Raw genomic sequence first — 17315 nt, 5'->3', positions numbered from 1 at the left:
TATATGTATTACAGGATCTCTTGTATGTGCAGGCTTCCTCATGGACTACACTGAGTTGCTGTCGTCAAAATGGCTGCTAGCAGATGGTAAGGTAGGAGTGGGGGGGCATGTGACCTGACATGTCCATCAATCAATCTCCTCCTATGATCACATGATTCTCCAATAACTGCCAGTTGAGGAGTGCTTGCAATCTCTAAAGAAGGCGGCAGTAAAAAAACAGGTGATGCATCACAAAGTAGGAAAACATAATGCATATATATCAGTGAGTGGCACAAAATCATGTCCCTAGCATATTTGTTATAGTAAAATGTACAACCTCTCTATGAAATCTACCCTAGTGCTATGATCAATTTATTTACAGTGTCAATCCTTCATCTCCTTCGTGCCACTTTGCAGCATCCTTGTTCAATATCATTGAGCTATCCTGGGGAGATCTCAAGAGCACAGTTCATGCTAAACAGCCCAGGATCTTACAGCAACTGGAGGCTTTTTGCCAAGAAGAGAGGGCAACTTAAGCATCTGAGAAAATAAAGACCCTCATCCACAACTACCACAAAAGACTTCAAGCTGTCATTGATGTTAGAGGGGGCAATACCCGGTATTCAGAAATGGGGTATGTGAACTTTTGATCCGGGTCATTTGGATGTTTTGGGTTGTCATTATGACTTAAAAAGAGAAAACACAGTAGTTTGACAATCAATGGCTTCACCCAACAACTAACCATGAATGGAAAAAAGTTTTGGTGTTATCATTCATATTCTCTGAAAAAAGGCCAAGAGAGCAAAAATTTTGCCAGTTGATGTAAACTTTTGAGCACAACTATAAATGGATATGCAAAAAAAGTATGCGAAAAGCATTTTCTCCGGTATGCGCTTGCAGTAAAATATCTGGATGTTGAGTAGTTTTCTTCTGAATTGTTAAAAACTATCATTCTCTTTCACAAAAAAGGATAGTGCAAGAAATGAAAAAAACTCTTTAAAGTCACATGTGACAAGTAAGCACACTATCAGATTTTTTTCTGTAAAAGTATTGTGCTGCCTTGCTTCTGCTTTTTAGTGCATGCAAAATTATGAATGAAAAAGTTAAAATGTGTAAATGAAATTCAAATACAGGAGGACAGATGCCAGCTTCACCGTATCACTCATCAGTCACACTGAGTCTGTCACTACTGCTGGCATCTCTTCTATCTATATCACCCTATTAATTGAATCTCTGCATTATTTGCAGACTGCTAGATTTCATTATTTGTCCAATCCTTTAGGGCTCCCTCTTTCTATCTCTATTGCTGAGCTGTGAGTTCTTGTGTAGTCTCACTGTCATATACTCACCATAAAATAGCTTCTACATTCAATGCATCGGCTTTTATAAATGAAGTGATAGTTTCTTCCGAATGGCTGTGCTATATAATGTGATATAACAGTTGTAAGGCATTATGGGAAATCCTGCATGGTTGCACCTGAGGTCATATCATTTTTCTGTGAATGAGCAATTTTTTTTGCATTGTTTAAAAAATCCAGTTCATTTTATGAGAATCAAATTGCAAATTTTTAGAATTAAAATTTCATAAAATTGGACTCAAAATTGATTCATATTGAATCAATTTTCTCATCTTAACCAATAAGATCAGCTGCAGCATAAGTATATTGATTGAATTAATGGAAAATTATTGTGAGTTGCAGCTGATAGTCCACTTACATTTATAACTGTGTGCTAGTTGTGAACAAAGCAGTGGTGACAAGGTATTTTGCTGCTATAAAGGTGCTATGACTGCTACTGTAATGTGTCACTATGACTAATTGTGGTGGAGTTAAAGAAGTAGACTCTTATGGGAAATTTTGGTGCTGTTTTTATAGTGGCATGAGTTGAATTGCTATAGGCACAGTGATGCTGGCACAATTAGGACTACAAGTTTATTTTTGTCAAAGAGAACACTGAGGTCATCTGGGGAGCTTACATTTCAGTTCTGGTTCATTCTTATAAATCATGGCTATGCAAATGAGAGAACGTCAAAGTTTATTAACGACTCTCAGAAAGAGAAAAAGGTACAAATATGGACAAATCTATATTTTTGTGTTTTCATCTTTATCTTTTTTTCCCTCCTTCTTTCCTAGGAGCAGATAGGATCGGTTGGGGATATACTTTCTTGTAATGTTTTTAATTTATTTTTTTTTCTTTAACACCTATTCGTTAACAGTATTGCTCATGCTACTTTTGGCATCTTGGAGTCAGAGGTGCTTGATTCATTAAGAGGCACATAACTCTTATTGAGTCTGGAGTGTCTTAAACCCTTTACCCCCAAGGGTGGTTTGCACGTTAATGAACCAGGCCAATTTTTACAATTCTGACTACTGTCCCTTTATGAGGTAGTAACTCTGGAACGCTTCAACGGATCTCAGTGATTCTGAGATTGTGTTTTCGTGGCATATTGTACTTCATGATAGTTGTAAAATTTCTTTGATATGACTTGCATTTATTTGTAAGAAAACAGAAATTTGGCAAAAATTTGGAAAATTTTGCAATTTTTCAACTTTGAATTTTCATGCCCTTAAATCACAGAGATACTGTATGTCACACAAAATAGTTGTTAAGTAATATTTCCCGCATGTTTACTTTACAAGAACAACATTTTTGGAACAAAAACTGCTTTTGTTAGGAAGTTATAAGGGTTAAAAGTTGACCAGCGATTTCTCATTTTTACAACAAAATTTGCAAAACCATTTTTTATAGGTAGTCGGGACCACATCACTTTTGAAGTCACAATGAGGGGTCTATATGATAGAAGATACCCAAGCATGACACTTTTCTAAAAACAGCACCTCTCAAGGTGCTCAAAACCACATTCAATTAGTTTATTAACCCTTAAGGTGCTTCACAGGAATTTTTGTAATGTGGAAAAAAGGAACATTTAATTCAGATCCAAATTTTTCATTTTGACAAGGGTAACAGGAAAAAATGGACCCCAAAATTTGTTCTGTAATTTCTCCTGAGCATGCCGATACTCCATATGAGGGAGAAAACCACTGCTTGTGTGCACAGTAGAGCTCGTAAGGGAAGCAGCAGCATTTGACTTTTTGAATGTAAAATTTCCTGGAACAAGTGGTGGACGTCATGTCACGTTTGGAGAGCCTCTGATGTGCCTAAACAGTGAAAATCACTAAATGATGTAGATGTATGGTGAGCACATTGAACCGTCAGGTGCTTCACAGAAGTTTAGAAGTTTATAATGTTGAGCCATAAAAATAAAGCAAAATCAAATTTTTCCCACAAATATGTTTTTAGCACAAAATAATGCATTTTCCCAAGAGTAACAGGAGAGATTGCACCAAACAATTTGTTGTTCAATTTCTCCTGAGCATGCTGATACCCAATATGAGGGAGAAAACTACTGCTGGATGTATGGCAGGGTTCAGAAGGGAAGGAACGTCATTTGACTTTTTGAATGTAAAATTTCCTGGAATCATTAGTGGACATCATGTCCCATTTGGAAAACCCGTGATGTGCCTAAACAGTAGAAACCCCCCACAAGTGATCCAATTTTGGAAACTCGTCCACTCAAGGAATGTATTTAGATTCACGGTGAGCACCTTGAACTCCCTGGTGCTTCACAGAAGTTTATAACATTGAGCCATAAAAATAATAAAATCACATTTTCCCCACAAAAATGTTATTCTAGCCCCAAATTAGGCATTCTCATAAGGGTAAGAAATTGCACCATACAATATGTTGTGCCATTTCTCCTGAGTATGCTGATACCCCATTTGTGGGGAAATAATATTTTTGAGGCACAGTGCAAAGCTCAGAAGGGAAGAGGCACCATATTGGAGTTCAGACTTTGCTGGTATGGTTTGAGGGTGCCATGTTACATTGGCAGAGCCCCTGACGTGCCAGAACAACAGAATCCCCTTATACTGTATGTGAACTCATTTTGCAAACTACACTCCCCAATGAATTCATCTAGTGGTGCAATGATCATTTTGACACCACATGTGCATCACAGAATTTTATACCACTGAGTGGTGAAGAAAGAATAAATTTCATTTTTAACACTAAAATGTTGTTTTAGCCCCAAGTTTTTAATTTTTCTAAGTGCTAATAGGAATTCTTTTTTTACAGCAAACTGAGGTCCATTTTTTTAACTGAGTTACGCCAATACCTACATGTAATTGGGAAATATTTTTTCAGGCACAGTGCGTTAGGGTTGGCAGATTGCACTGTGGCGCCCCAGAGGCTCAGTCGCCACAGAGGTACTGCACCTTCTCCTAAGGTGTGGTGCCCCACCATCCAGGTAAGTTGGAGGCTCCTGACTGCTCTCCAACACTCGCACTCCACACAATAGAGTAGTTCAGCAAAACCACATTGCGGCTCCTTGCTTAGAGAGAAGCAGAGCACCTTTGGTGGTTCCCTGCTTGGAACACTAAACGTGCTGGGAGGTGGGTGGAGTTGAGAATACATATAAAAGAGCGGGAAGGTTTTAGGACTGAGGTCAGTCAGTCAGACAGGGAGTCTGAGAGAGGAAGCCACTCGGAGAGGAGTGGGGATCCCTGGAAGAGGGATGGAGGAAGGAGTGGGGCAGCTGCCTCAGTGATCTGAGCCAGCAGGCACGGGAAAGGAAAGAAGGAGAAAGACATTGAACCGAAGCCTGAGCTTCCATAGGAGAGAAAGACAAGTACGGAATGTAGGAGTGAAAGGGAACACAGAGGACGTGGGTTAGAGGAAGAGCCCTGCCTAGAAGTTCTAAGCGCAAGGCCAGGGCCCGGTCCCCGAGGTTGTATGGACACTAATGGTTCTGCAGCAGACACCGGTGGAGTAGTGGGCTGTAAATGCACTACTCCCATCTAAGGCTTGGGGGCACAACAGCAACATGGATAGAGAGCCGGGACTCAGGAGTAGAGAGTCCCCGAAGCAGGCTACAGCTGTCTGTCGTACAAGTAGAGTTCTTGGGAACATCTGTCAGGAGGAACTCCAGTGTAACTCAGTACTAGGAGATCTTCACACTTAAAGGCGCTATAGAGGAGATGTTCAGAAAAGGCACATAAGTTGGCGGAGTGTTGGAAGGGACCTTTCCATCTTGCCTGGAGGCTGACTGAGTCCCTGACCCAGAGGACACGGCACGGAAGCGGGCACTACAGACTGTAAGTAAAGCTTTGGAACTACATGCTCTGGTGTCCTCCATTCCTTCCTGCGTCCGTCCGCCTGGCACTGCTACATCCCCTTCGCAAAACACTACACCATCTAAGTGTCTCTTCACCTATCCTGCCCTGGGACAACAGCCCTGCCTGTGGAGGGCTATAACATCATTGCTGCACCACACCATCTGTCCCGGAGGATCTGTCTGCAGTGTCGGCTTAACACCTCCCTTGCCGAACACCACAGGTGGTGTCACAAACTATTCCATTAACTATATTCCACCATTTCCATTCCCCCGCCATTTGCTTGGGCGCCTGGGGCCACGATCCGGGTCACCGCTGCTGTGACACGTCCCGCTGACACCGGCCCGGTACCGAGTACCCCCACGGCCCCGGGAGAGCGACCCAACACTAAATAAAATAAATGATAACGTGCAATCGCAACCTGGGGTCCCACGTGCAGAGATGTAAAACTGCCACTAGTGTACAATGGCGGTACACAAGGTGAGCGAATGCTCAAACACACAGAGTTAACGCCACTCAGCATGAACAAAAAGCAGAGTTCCAAGCTCTGTTACTCAACAGAGAGGAACAGTACAAACAAGTACTAAGTGCTAAGTCCTGTTATTCGTCAAAGCACAAAGCATGGACTAAACTTGCAGTGTCAGTAGCACACGGTAATGAAAAAGGTGCTGAGTATTAAGCCCTAACTATGGGTTGGACATGCTCTGCAAACTTCAGATGCTATGCCAAGGCAGAGTGGTATAAACTCCACAAACATAACCACACATCAATGATACTAGCGCACCCGCGGGCATCGCTGGGGATCCTTTTATACACTAAGTTCATGTCCAGTCGGACAGGACCTTGCCCATGGATCAATCCAGAGCATCCACCTCACCAGAGCTGACGTCCGACCACCAATAGGAAAACGCCACATCACAGACATGCTCAGTACAGCAATATCTGGACTTAGACTCAAGGACTTGAGGTTCCACCTGTGAAACACTGGTTACCGTACACTTGGCTGGAGAGCCAGCAGTAACCAAAGGTACACCACGAGCCTGAGCAAAACACTGGAACTGATGTCCACAATGAGCAGGACCCACAGCAGCCAGACCAGAATGGGAGACTGCAGAGGCAGACAGCACGAGGGATCTATCCTGAGCAGAGGAAAAATAGTAGTGCCAGATTTTACTGTTATGGTTTGCAGGTGCCATGACCCACTGGGAGAGCCCATGAGGTGCAAGAACAGCTGAACCCCTCCATAAGTGACCCCATTTTACAAACTACACCTCTCAATGAATTAATCTAGGGGTGCAGTGATCATATTGACACCACGGGTGTATCACAGAATTTTATACCAGATTTTAGCCCCAGGAAGTGGGTAAAAATGGCACCAAAATTTCACCCATAATTTCTACTGAGCATGGCAATACCCCATATGTGGCTGTACAGTACATCTCAGCCATATGCAGAGACTCGGGAGGAACAGAGCACTACTAACCACCTAGAGTGCAGATTTTCCTAGAACAGTTTGCAGACACCATATACAGTACATAGCCCTAATTGCTAGAAGAGCAGAATCCCCACATCAAGAGACCCGATTTTGGAAACTATACCCCTTGGGGAATTTATCTACAGGTGAAATGACAATTTTGACTCTATGGCTATTTTTCAGAAATAAGCAGCAATTAATGTTGCTGAGTGAAAATTGCAAACTGCCGCTGTAGTGACCAGTATGTTGTAGTGACCAGTGCATTGCAATCTCCAGTATGTTATGCCCAGCCCATACTTCTGGAGACATGCACCTGTAAGTTAGGTGGGCTCTCGTCGCTTCAGAAATGCCAATCGTAGATGAAAGATATGATTTAGTTACACTCAGAAGGGGCTCAGAAGGGAGGGGGGCATTTGGATGTGCAGAATTTGCTGAATTTCTTTTGGCAGTTGAGGAGCCATTTTGTTTTTCCAGAGCCCTTGTGCTACCAGTAATGTGGAAATCAACAGCAGGAGAAGAATTGATTTCAATTTTTTCGTCATTCCTCGTGTGGTATAAGTGATTTATTCTTCGGGTCGGTGCGATTACAGCGATACCATATTTATATCCGGTTTTTATGTTTGGCTGCTGTCACACACTAAAAGACGCTTTTTATTGCAAAAAATAGTTTTTGTATCACCACATTTTGAGAGCTATAATTTTTTCATATTTTAACCCACAGAATCATGTGCGGGCTTGTTTTTTGCAGGACGAGTTGACGTTTTTATTGATACCATTTTTAAGGCACATGACTTTTTTGATCGCTTTCTATTCTGATTTTTGGGAGGCAGAACAAAAAAAACAGCAATTCAGGAATTTTGCTTTCAGGGGTAGGTTCATGCCGTTCTGTGTGTGGTAAAATTGATAAGGCAGTGTTATTCTTCGAGTCAGTATGATTACAGCGATACCTCATTTGTATCATTTTCTTATGTTTTGGCATTTTTACACAGTAAATACTATTTTATAGAAAAAAATAATTATTTTTGCATCCATTTATTCTGAGAGCCGCAACTTTTTTAATTTTCTGCTGATGGAGCTGTATGGCAGCTTGTTTTTTGTAGGACAAGATGACCTTTTCAGTGGTACCATAATCATTTATATCCGTATTTTTTATTATGTTTTATTCCATTTTATGTTCAGCGATATGATGAAAGAATTTTTTTTTCGTCTTTAATTTTTTTATCGTGTTCATTAAAGGGGTTAAGTAGTGGGGCAATTTTACAGGTTGGGTCGTTTGTGGACGCGGCTATACCAAATATGTGTACTTTTATTGTTTATATTTTTTGCTTGCAAATAATTTTTCATGCAAATATTTATAAAATATCTTTTGTTTTTTTATTATTGTTTTTATATAAGTTTTAAATATTTTTACAATTATTTTTAAAAATATTTTGTACTTTTTTTTTAACTTTTTTACTTAGTCCCACTATGGGACAATCATTTTTTCAGGCTGATTGCTTGGATAGAATGGGGATGTGGCAGCTTCCCCATACTGTTGAAACTGTCATCTCTGCGCTGACAGAGGAAGTTTCTGACCAAGCACTGTGCATCATTAAGCAACTTTCCCAGCTTTGGTGGCCCAGATGTCGTTGTGACAACAATGGGTCACCATGGCAACGATCGGGCTCCCTCGTCACGACCTTGGGTTTCCAATCCAAAGGTATAGGGGCTGTCATGCCTCTGCTGGCTCCCAGAATGCTGCGATCATGTTTGCTCGCAGCATTTAGGGGGCTAAAGTGCTGGGAGCGGTGTGTGATGACTCCTGGCACTTAGTGCCAGATGTCAGCTGTGAGAATCAGCTGACACCCAGCAGCGATCGCCCACGCACAAACCTATGTGTACATACAAACATCAGAAAGGGGTTAAAAGGGGCATGTGCCTCCATGGACCTCACCAGAGATCTTACAACAGTTTTCTTGAATTAGAGAAACTGGCACTGTTTTTTGGACCATGATACTTGGCACATGAATTGACATTATTATGGTTTCTCTATTTTTATTAACTATTTTTAAAGTTTAAGTTTATTGTATTTGTGGAAGAATTAATAAAGTTCTAATTTTATTATCACTATTCGAGTGAAGTCGTTTTGAATGTTTTCTACCTTAATTAGTGCAACAACTTTTTAATATATTTATTAGTTTTTAACTTTATATCCATGATTTTCACTACAATTTGTATGTCTTTATTTAATATTTTAATTCTCAAATTGTGAGAGCATTCCAACAGCACACAATCTAAATTGGAGACATTTGCCCCTCGTTTAGGGTTTCTTGTTTGAATTGGTTCCCCTCCCAGGCCATGTTCTCTTGTCAATGTAACTATGTGTCTATATTATATGATACTATATGGAACTTTTCCAAATGTTATTGAACAGGATTATGTGTAGTGATGAGCTAATGTTCTTGGATAACATGTTATCTGAGCAAGCTCGGGTGTTATCTGAGTATGTTGAGTGTGCTCGGATAATATGTTCGAGTCATTCGGGGTGCATGATTTGCCTAACAAATAGGCAATCCTCACGTGTGTTGCAGCTTTCTATCAGCCACAAAACATGCAACTGCAGTGACTTAAACACATTATCTGAGCTTGTCCAAGATATTCGGATAACACCCAAGCATGCTTGGATAACATGATATCCGAGCACGCTCGCTCATCACTAATTATGAGTCATTGTAGTTATTAATGGCAGAATAACTCCTTAATTAATCTACATTGCCCAAAAGTAAGTTTTTACTTTTCAAACAAATGTCAATAATCTTGTCTATACTTTGGACAGATCCCATTCCAGTTTTTGGATGTCACATCCATGGTTATCCAATTTTGTTTTAGCTGAAAACTGAATGTCTTGTACTGACAGTAATATTGTGGCAGTAAGCCAAGTAGCAAAATATACATCTTTTTCTTGGCAACAATGTATATTTTGCTTTCTTTTTACAGTTCATGATGAATATTTGAAGGTTCTTACCGTTTGCACAATGTACATTATTGTCGCTGCATAACGGACAACTCTGCTAAATCGGAGTTCTAGGTACTATAGGAAAGACAAGAGGAAAATATTAAAATACTGAAGATATTAGAATAAATTTACAATACTTTAATCACAATTCTTATAACAATATTTGCTGTGTTTTGCTTATTCATCCAATATTTGGTGTGCTGTACTTGTTGAGCGAGAATAAGGGCTAGTGCAGGCAACCATTATCGGTCTGAGTACGATCCGGCAAAACATGGGATCACACCCCGTCTAATGTTATTCTATGAGGCTGTGCACATGTCCGATTTCTTTCCTTGGCCCAAGCATGCCTGAGGTTGATCTGATATTCAGACTGCACTCAGCCATGCAAGTGCATGGAAAACATGACCAAGGACTCACAGAATGAAGGAGAATTTTTTTTCTCCATCTTCTCGGAGAATAAGATCACATTGTGCAAACACTCTGATCAGGATTGCGAAGAGTGTGATTTGCAAAATCACTCATAATTTTCTCATTTGCGTCTGCTTTAACCCTGATCCATTTAAATATAACACCAATGTCATCAGCTAAACCATTGTCTGGAAACTTTCAAATCACTGGTAAACAGAAGAAAACAGGCCCCCTTAGTAAAGCATTAGAGGTCCACACACTAGACTATTGTCAGGCAAAGTTCATGATTTCTGAAGGACTATCAGACCATCTAATCAGGGCCGCCATCAGGGCATTACTGCCCTGACTGGCATAAGGGGCCCGGTGGGCAGAGGGGGCCTGCATCAGGCCCAGTCTCCTCTGCTCACCGGGCCCCTTCCAGCAGGTAAACCAGGCCCTTAGCGTGGTGCTGCGGCAGCTAAACGCTATTGACACACGGGCCTGCTGGCCCGCACGTCAATAGTTAACAGCCAACAGCCAATCGGAGGCTGGCAGCTGAAGTCAGCAGCAGCGCGCACATCTCCGGCGTCTGATGTCACTGTCAGTAGCCGGCGAGTGCGTGCTTCAGCTGCGTGGAGGGAAGGAGTCTCGCTGCTGGAGCACGGCCAGGTAAGAAGAACCTGTTTTTGTTTTTATTTTTGAGAGCGGCGATCCGGGGGGCCCGGGGCAGACTGTTAGATGGCGCAGAATGCTGGACGCTGGGGCAGAATGCTGGATGCTGGGGCAGAATGCTGGACATGGGACTAAATGCAGATATGGGGGCAGAATGCTGGTCACTGGGGCAGAATTCAGGACATTGGGGCAGAATGCAGACACGGGGGCAGAATGCTGGACGCTGGTGCAGAATGCTGGACGCTGTACATTTCTAGTACTTGGTTGAAAACCCTTTGTTGGCAATGATTGCTTGAAGTCTTGAACTCATGGACATCACCAGATGCTGTGTTTCCTCCTTTTTGATGCTCTGCCAGGCCTTCACTGCGGTGGTTTTCAGTTGCTGTTTGTTTGTGGGCCTTTCTGTCTGAAGTTTAGTCTTTAACAAGTGAAATGCATGCTCAATTGGGTTGAGATCAGGTGACTGACTAGGCCATTCAAGAATATTTCACTTCTTTGCTTTAATAAACTTTTAGGTTGCTTTGGCTTTATGTTTTGGGTCATTGTCCATCTGTAGTGTGAAACGACGACCAATCAGTTTGGCTGCATTTGGCTGGATCTGAGCACACAGTATGGCTCTGAATACCTCAGAATTCATTTGGCTGCTTCTGTCCTGTGTCACATCATCAATAAACACTAGTGACCCAGTGCCACTGGCAGCCATGCATGCCCAAGCCATCACACTGCCTCCCCCGTGTTTTACAGATACATAGTAACAGAGTAACATAGTTATTAAGGTTGAAGGGAGACTTTAAGTCCATCTAGTTCAAGCCATATCCTATCCTAACCTGCCCTAACATGTTGATCCAGAGGAAGGCAAAAAAACCCCATGTGGCAAACAGTAAGCTTCACATTGGGGAAAAAAATTCCTTCCCGACTCCACATACGGAAATCAGACTAGCTCCCTGAATCAACGCAATATTAAGGAAACTAGTGTATGTACCCTGTAATATTATACTTTTCAAGAAAGGCATCCAGTCCCTTCTTAAATTTTATTACAGAATCACTCATTACAACATCATATGGCAGAGAGTTCCATAGTCTCACTGCTCTTACAGTAAAGAATTCACATCTGTGAGTATGCTTAAACCTTCTTTCCTCCAAACGTAGAGGATGCCCCCTTGTCCCCGTCACAGGTCTAAAAGTAAAAAGATCATTAGAAAGGTCTTTGTACTGACCCCGCATATATTTATACATTGTAATAAGACCACCCCTAAGCCTTCGATTCTCCAAGCTAAATAACCCCAAGTGTAATAACCTGTCTTGGTATTGCAGACCCCCTAGTTCCCTAATAACCTTGGTTGCTCTTCTCTGCACCCGCTCCAGTTCAGCTATGTCTTTCTTATACACTGGAGACCAGAACTGTACACTGTATACTAAGTGTGGTTGCACTAGTGACTTATATAGAGGTAAAATTATGTTCTCCTCATGAGCATCTATGCCTCTTTTAATGCATCCCATTATTTTATTTGCTTTTGCAGCAGCTGCCTGACACTGGCCACTAAATGTGAGTTTGTCGTCCACCCATACACCCAGGTCTTTTTCAGTGACAGTTTTGCCCAGTGTTTTACAATTAAGCCCATAATTATACATTTTGCTCGTTCTACCCAAGTGCATGACCTTACATTTATCCCCATTAAAGCTCATTTGCCATTTTTCAGCCCAAGCTTCTAGTTTACATAAATCCTCTTGTAATATAAAATTGTCCTCCTCTGTATTGATTACCCTGCAGAGTTTAGCGTCATCTGTAGTGTTGAGTATTCCGATACTGCAAATATCGGGTATCGGCCGATATTCGCTGAATCGGAGTTCCGATACAGAGTAACGATATTTTTACAATATCGAATACCGGAATCGGAAGTTCCCATAATGCAATGAGCCAGTTGTGTTAGCCATGTTAACTAATGGCATGGCTGTGATTGGCTGCTGAAATTATGTCATCATGATGCGCGGTCTGTGCGGGCCTGTCGGGGGTCTGTGCGGGCCTGCCGGGGGGTCTGTGCGGGCCTGCCAGGGGTCTGTGCGGGCCTGCCGGGGGTCTGTGCGGGCCTGCCGGGGGTCTGTGCGGGCCTGCCGGGGGTTGTGTGTGTGGGCAGGCATCGTCCGATGGGACTACAGGTCCCATCGGGCGATGCCTGCTACAATGACAGTGATTGACACATTAGCAAATGATGGGACAGTAGTAGTCCCATCATCCGGCTAATGTGTTGAATGTAAAAAAAACCCAACATACATACTACATACATACACTTCCCCTCGATAAAGCTACTGTGGAGTAGCGAAATGCGCGTCGGGGTGTCCCGGGTAGCCGCTGCTGTGCCATTATGTGAGTACCTGTCTGCTCTTCTCTCCCCTCCTTCATGATTAGTTTACCATTGTGCTACTGGGTTGTGGAACATCATATATATAGGTCAAATGGCTGGCCGAGCCTCATTCAACTTTTGTATACATCAATAAAGATTGTTCATGTTTTTATGCTATACTCTGGTTGTTCTCCTGTTTTTTCTCATACATACATACTACATGCATACAGCATACATACTACATAATATATACATACTACATATATACTACATTCATGCAACATACATACATACTACATACTACATACATACTACGTTCATACAACATACATACTGTACATAGTACAAAATACATACAGTACATACTACATATATACTACATTCATACAACATACATACTGTGAGAATCATGTGGGAATAGTGGATGAGGGCAGGTATATCTCGCCCAGATTCCTTTCCTATGTGGCCTAGTCTGGTCAGTATCGCACCTGCTTACTAATGGATAACGGGAGGTGGATATAAAAGGATGCCAGGTGGTTGTGTGAGTGTCTCCGCCTGGGAACACAGAGAGCCTGTCTGTGTGAGAGACACACACGTGAGTGAAAGCAGTGCCCACTGCAACTGTGGTTTGGCTGGACGGGAGAAGCCCGCCAGTTGGTAGTTAGGTTGTCCATTGTTTAGTTAGTGCCGGACAGGCAAGGATTTGTTTTATGTTTTATTTCCTTTTGCATTGCTTTCACTATTAATAAACCTGACCCAGGGTCTGTTACACCCGAATCCCACCTCTGTGCCTGAGTTTCATGCGGAACGCACGTGACCTTTGACCCCAGCAAAGGCGACCCCGGAGTGTTTTATCACATTGTGGTGGAGAACGCGGGCATCACGTTGCAAGCATGAGCATGGAGGACGTGGTGAAAGCGCTGGTACAGTCCACCGTCGTCCAGCAAGAAGCTAATCGGGTGATGATGGCCCAGCTGAAGGAGTTGGTGGACATGACAGTTACCGATCGTTCGCTTCTCCAGCAGGTGGCGCAGCGCTTGGCAAGCTTACCTGAGCTTAACCTGAAAGCCGAGTCGAGAGTGATTCACGTGAGTCGGTACTGGCAGAAGATGACGACCGAAGATGACGTCGAGGCATACCTGACCACGTTTGAACGGACGGCGGTGAGAGAAAAATGGCCGAAGGCACGATGGGCCGGCCTGATTGCCCCGTTTCTTTCCGGTGAGGCCCAAAAGGCTTATTATGACTTAGAGCCTGAAGCCTCGCAGGACTTTGACAAATTGAAAGCCGAGATCTTGGCCCGGCTGGGAGTGACGACCGCTGTCCGTGCACAGAGAGTGCATCAATGGACTTATCAGCCGGATAAACCACCGCGGTCCCAGATGTTTGACCTGATCCACGTGATGAAGAAGTGGCTACAACCCGAGGTGTTGACAGCGCCAGAGATAATCCAGAGAGTCGTGATGGACAAGTACCTGAGAGCTCTACCGCCAGCCCTGAGGAAGTGGGTAAGCCATGGAAATCCTACGACGGCAGATCAACTGATGGATCTGGTTGAACGTTACTCCATGACGGAAGGACTCCGAGACGACGCTACCCCACCTCGTTCATCATCTCCACGTGGAACCGGTAAGACTGTTCCAGGGAGTAGGGGAGATGGAAAAATCCCTAAGACAGTGGGGGAGGAAAACGGGACTGCCCGCACTGCGAGGCCGAGAGTAACGAACTATGGTCTAAGCAAGGGGCCCGTTAGGTGTTTCCGCTGCCAAGAGATGGGACATATTGCTGCGAACTGTCCGGTCACTACTGAACCCATGCAGTGCGACGTCACAGACTCTAAAAACCGCATGTCTATGGTTGCACGGGTAGTGAGTGTGAATGCCGGTCAAAAGGATGTGGAAAAACACTTGTGTGATTTAACTGTTGATGGCAAAAATGTGGTGGCATTGTTAGACTCGGGAAGTGTGGTGACTCTAGTGAAGGCCAGTCTGGTGTCAGCCCCGACTGGACCATCAGACAAATTTTCTGTAACGTGTGTGCATGGAGACACCTGTTCGTACCTCACCACGGTCATATGTATTACTACTTCCTATGGGTCTGTGCAACATAAAGTGGGACTCGTCCCGGCGTTATTGCATGATGTTATCCTGGGCCGGGATTTTCCCCACTTCTGGCAATTGTGGGAGAATCAGTTGATGCCCTCGGGTAATAGGGTACATGAGTCTTCTCCCAGGGAGCGTGTGGGTCCCGAACCCCTGGAAGAGGTCTCCCCGGAGGACTCTGGGGAAGAGTCTGCGGGAAATGACCTGCAGTTCCCGTTTTCAGTCACGGCGGGTGGAGACCGGGGAAGAGGAGGAGGCTGACAGCCGTCCACCTCCCCGTTTGCCGGATTTAGAAGTTCAGAAAGATGACTTCCAAAGCGAGCAAATAAAGGATCCTACCCTTTCTCAGGCTAGGACAAATGTAAAAGTGATAAATGGGGTACCCGTAGAACCTGGCTCTAGGCTGGCATATCCTTACATGGTTCTGGAGAATGATTTACTCTATCAGATAGAGAAAAAGGGGGAAGATACGGTGCAACTATTAGTCGTGCCAAAACCCTACCGGCGGCAGGTGCTGGACCTGGCCCACGGACATGTGATGGGAGGTCACCTGGGAGTCCAGAAAATCACCGAAAGGATATTACACTGTTTTGTTTGGCCAGGCATGCATCATGATATTCGTGTATATTGCGAGTCTTGTCCTGACTGCCAAGCCTCTGCACCTAAGCCCCGGTTCTGTAGCCCTTTGGTACCCCTACCTATTATTGAAGTCCCGTTTGAGAGGATTGGGATGGATTTAGTTGGGCCCCTTCCACGGTCTGCACGTGGACACCAACATATCCTGGTCATCTTGGATTATGCCACTCGTTACCCGGAGGCCATCCCTTTGCGTAACACTGCCACCAAGACGATTGCCAAGGAGCTGGTGCATGTGTTTAGTCGGGTCGGTATACCAAAACAGATACTCACCGACCAGGGGACCCCCTTTATGTCCAGGATAATGAAGGAGCTCTGCCGATTGTTACAAATCGAACCGTTACGCACATCCGTGTATCACCCTCAAACAGACGGGTTGGTCGAACGGTTCAATAAAACTCTGAAGCAGATGCTGAGAAAGGTGATAGACAAGGATGGGAAGAACTGGGACTATTTACTTCCGTATTTGCTTTTTGCCATCAGGGAAGTACCCCAGACTTCCACGGGATTCTCGCCTTTCGAGTTATTGTACGCCCGACGTCCTCGCGGACTGTTAGACGTTGCAAAAGAAACCTGGGAGGGTCAGGTCACTCCATTTAAAACAGTGATAGATCACGTCACACAAATGCAGGACCGTATTGCGGCTGTTATGCCTATCATCAAAGAACACATGATACAGGCTCAAGGAGCCCAAAAAAGAATCTATGATAGGGGCGCCAAGATCCGTACGTTTGCACCCGGAGATAGGGTGTTGATCCTGGTCCCCACGGTGGACAGTAAGTTCCTGGCAAAGTGGCAGGGCCCCTTTGAGATCAAGGAAAGAGTTGGTGAAGTAAACTACAAAGTATACCAGGCAGGTAAACGGAAACCTGAACAGATTTATCATGTAAATCTGATAAAGCCCTGGAAGGATCGGTCTGCCTTGTCAGCGGAGCTGGCCCGTCCCGTCTGCTCACATACCGTACTGGAGGTACGGGTTGCCGAGACTCTCTCGGAGCGGCAAAAGACTGAGGTCAGGCAGTTTTTACTTCACAACCAAAAGTTTTTCTCAGAAAAACCCAGGCAGACTACGCTAATGAAACATGACATCGTAACGGAACCTGGTGTCACAGTTCACGTAAAGCCCTACCGAATCCCGGAAGCGCGCCGTGAAGCCGTTTCCCGAGAAGTGAAGGCAATGTTAGAGTTAGGAGTCATTGAGGAATCGCACAGTGCTTGGTCCAGCCCGATTGTGCTAATTCCTAAACCGGACGGCACCATCCGGTTCTGCAATGACTTCAGGAAACTGAATGCGGTCTCAAAATTTGATGCCTACCCTATGCCCCGGGTCGACGAGTTAATAGATCGGTTAGGAAAAGCCCGGTATATTACGACCCTAGACCTAACAAAGGGGTATTGGCAGATCCCTCTGGCGGAGGCTGCCAGAGAAAAGACGGCATTTGCTACCCCAGAGGGTCTATTTCAGTATGTGTATATGCCATTTGGACTGCACGGAGCACCGGCGACCTTCCAGAGACTGATGGATCGAGTCCTGAGGCCGCATAGGCAGTACGCTTC

General features: G+C 44.0%; 1 protein-coding gene across 1 annotated transcript in view; it reads right to left on the bottom strand.

Moving 5' to 3' along the window:
- The window catches only part of SLC5A12 (solute carrier family 5 member 12), a 280241-nt gene that overhangs the window by 238429 nt on the left and 24497 nt on the right, over positions 1–17315 (bottom strand). Inside the window, exon 2 of the mRNA XM_073573874.1 lies at positions 9629–9694. Coding sequence (XP_073429975.1) covers positions 9629–9694 — 66 coding nt within the window. The remainder of the gene's footprint in view (positions 1–9628; positions 9695–17315) is intronic.

This window comes from Dendrobates tinctorius, unplaced genomic scaffold (assembly GCF_039654945.1).
Source record: "Dendrobates tinctorius isolate UK_male_01 unplaced genomic scaffold, ASM3965494v1 ptg000037l, whole genome shotgun sequence".
Classification (NCBI taxonomy): Eukaryota; Metazoa; Chordata; class Amphibia; order Anura; family Dendrobatidae; genus Dendrobates; species Dendrobates tinctorius.
Note: the sequence above shows the minus strand (reverse complement) of the source record. Positions and strands in the feature narration are given on the sequence as shown.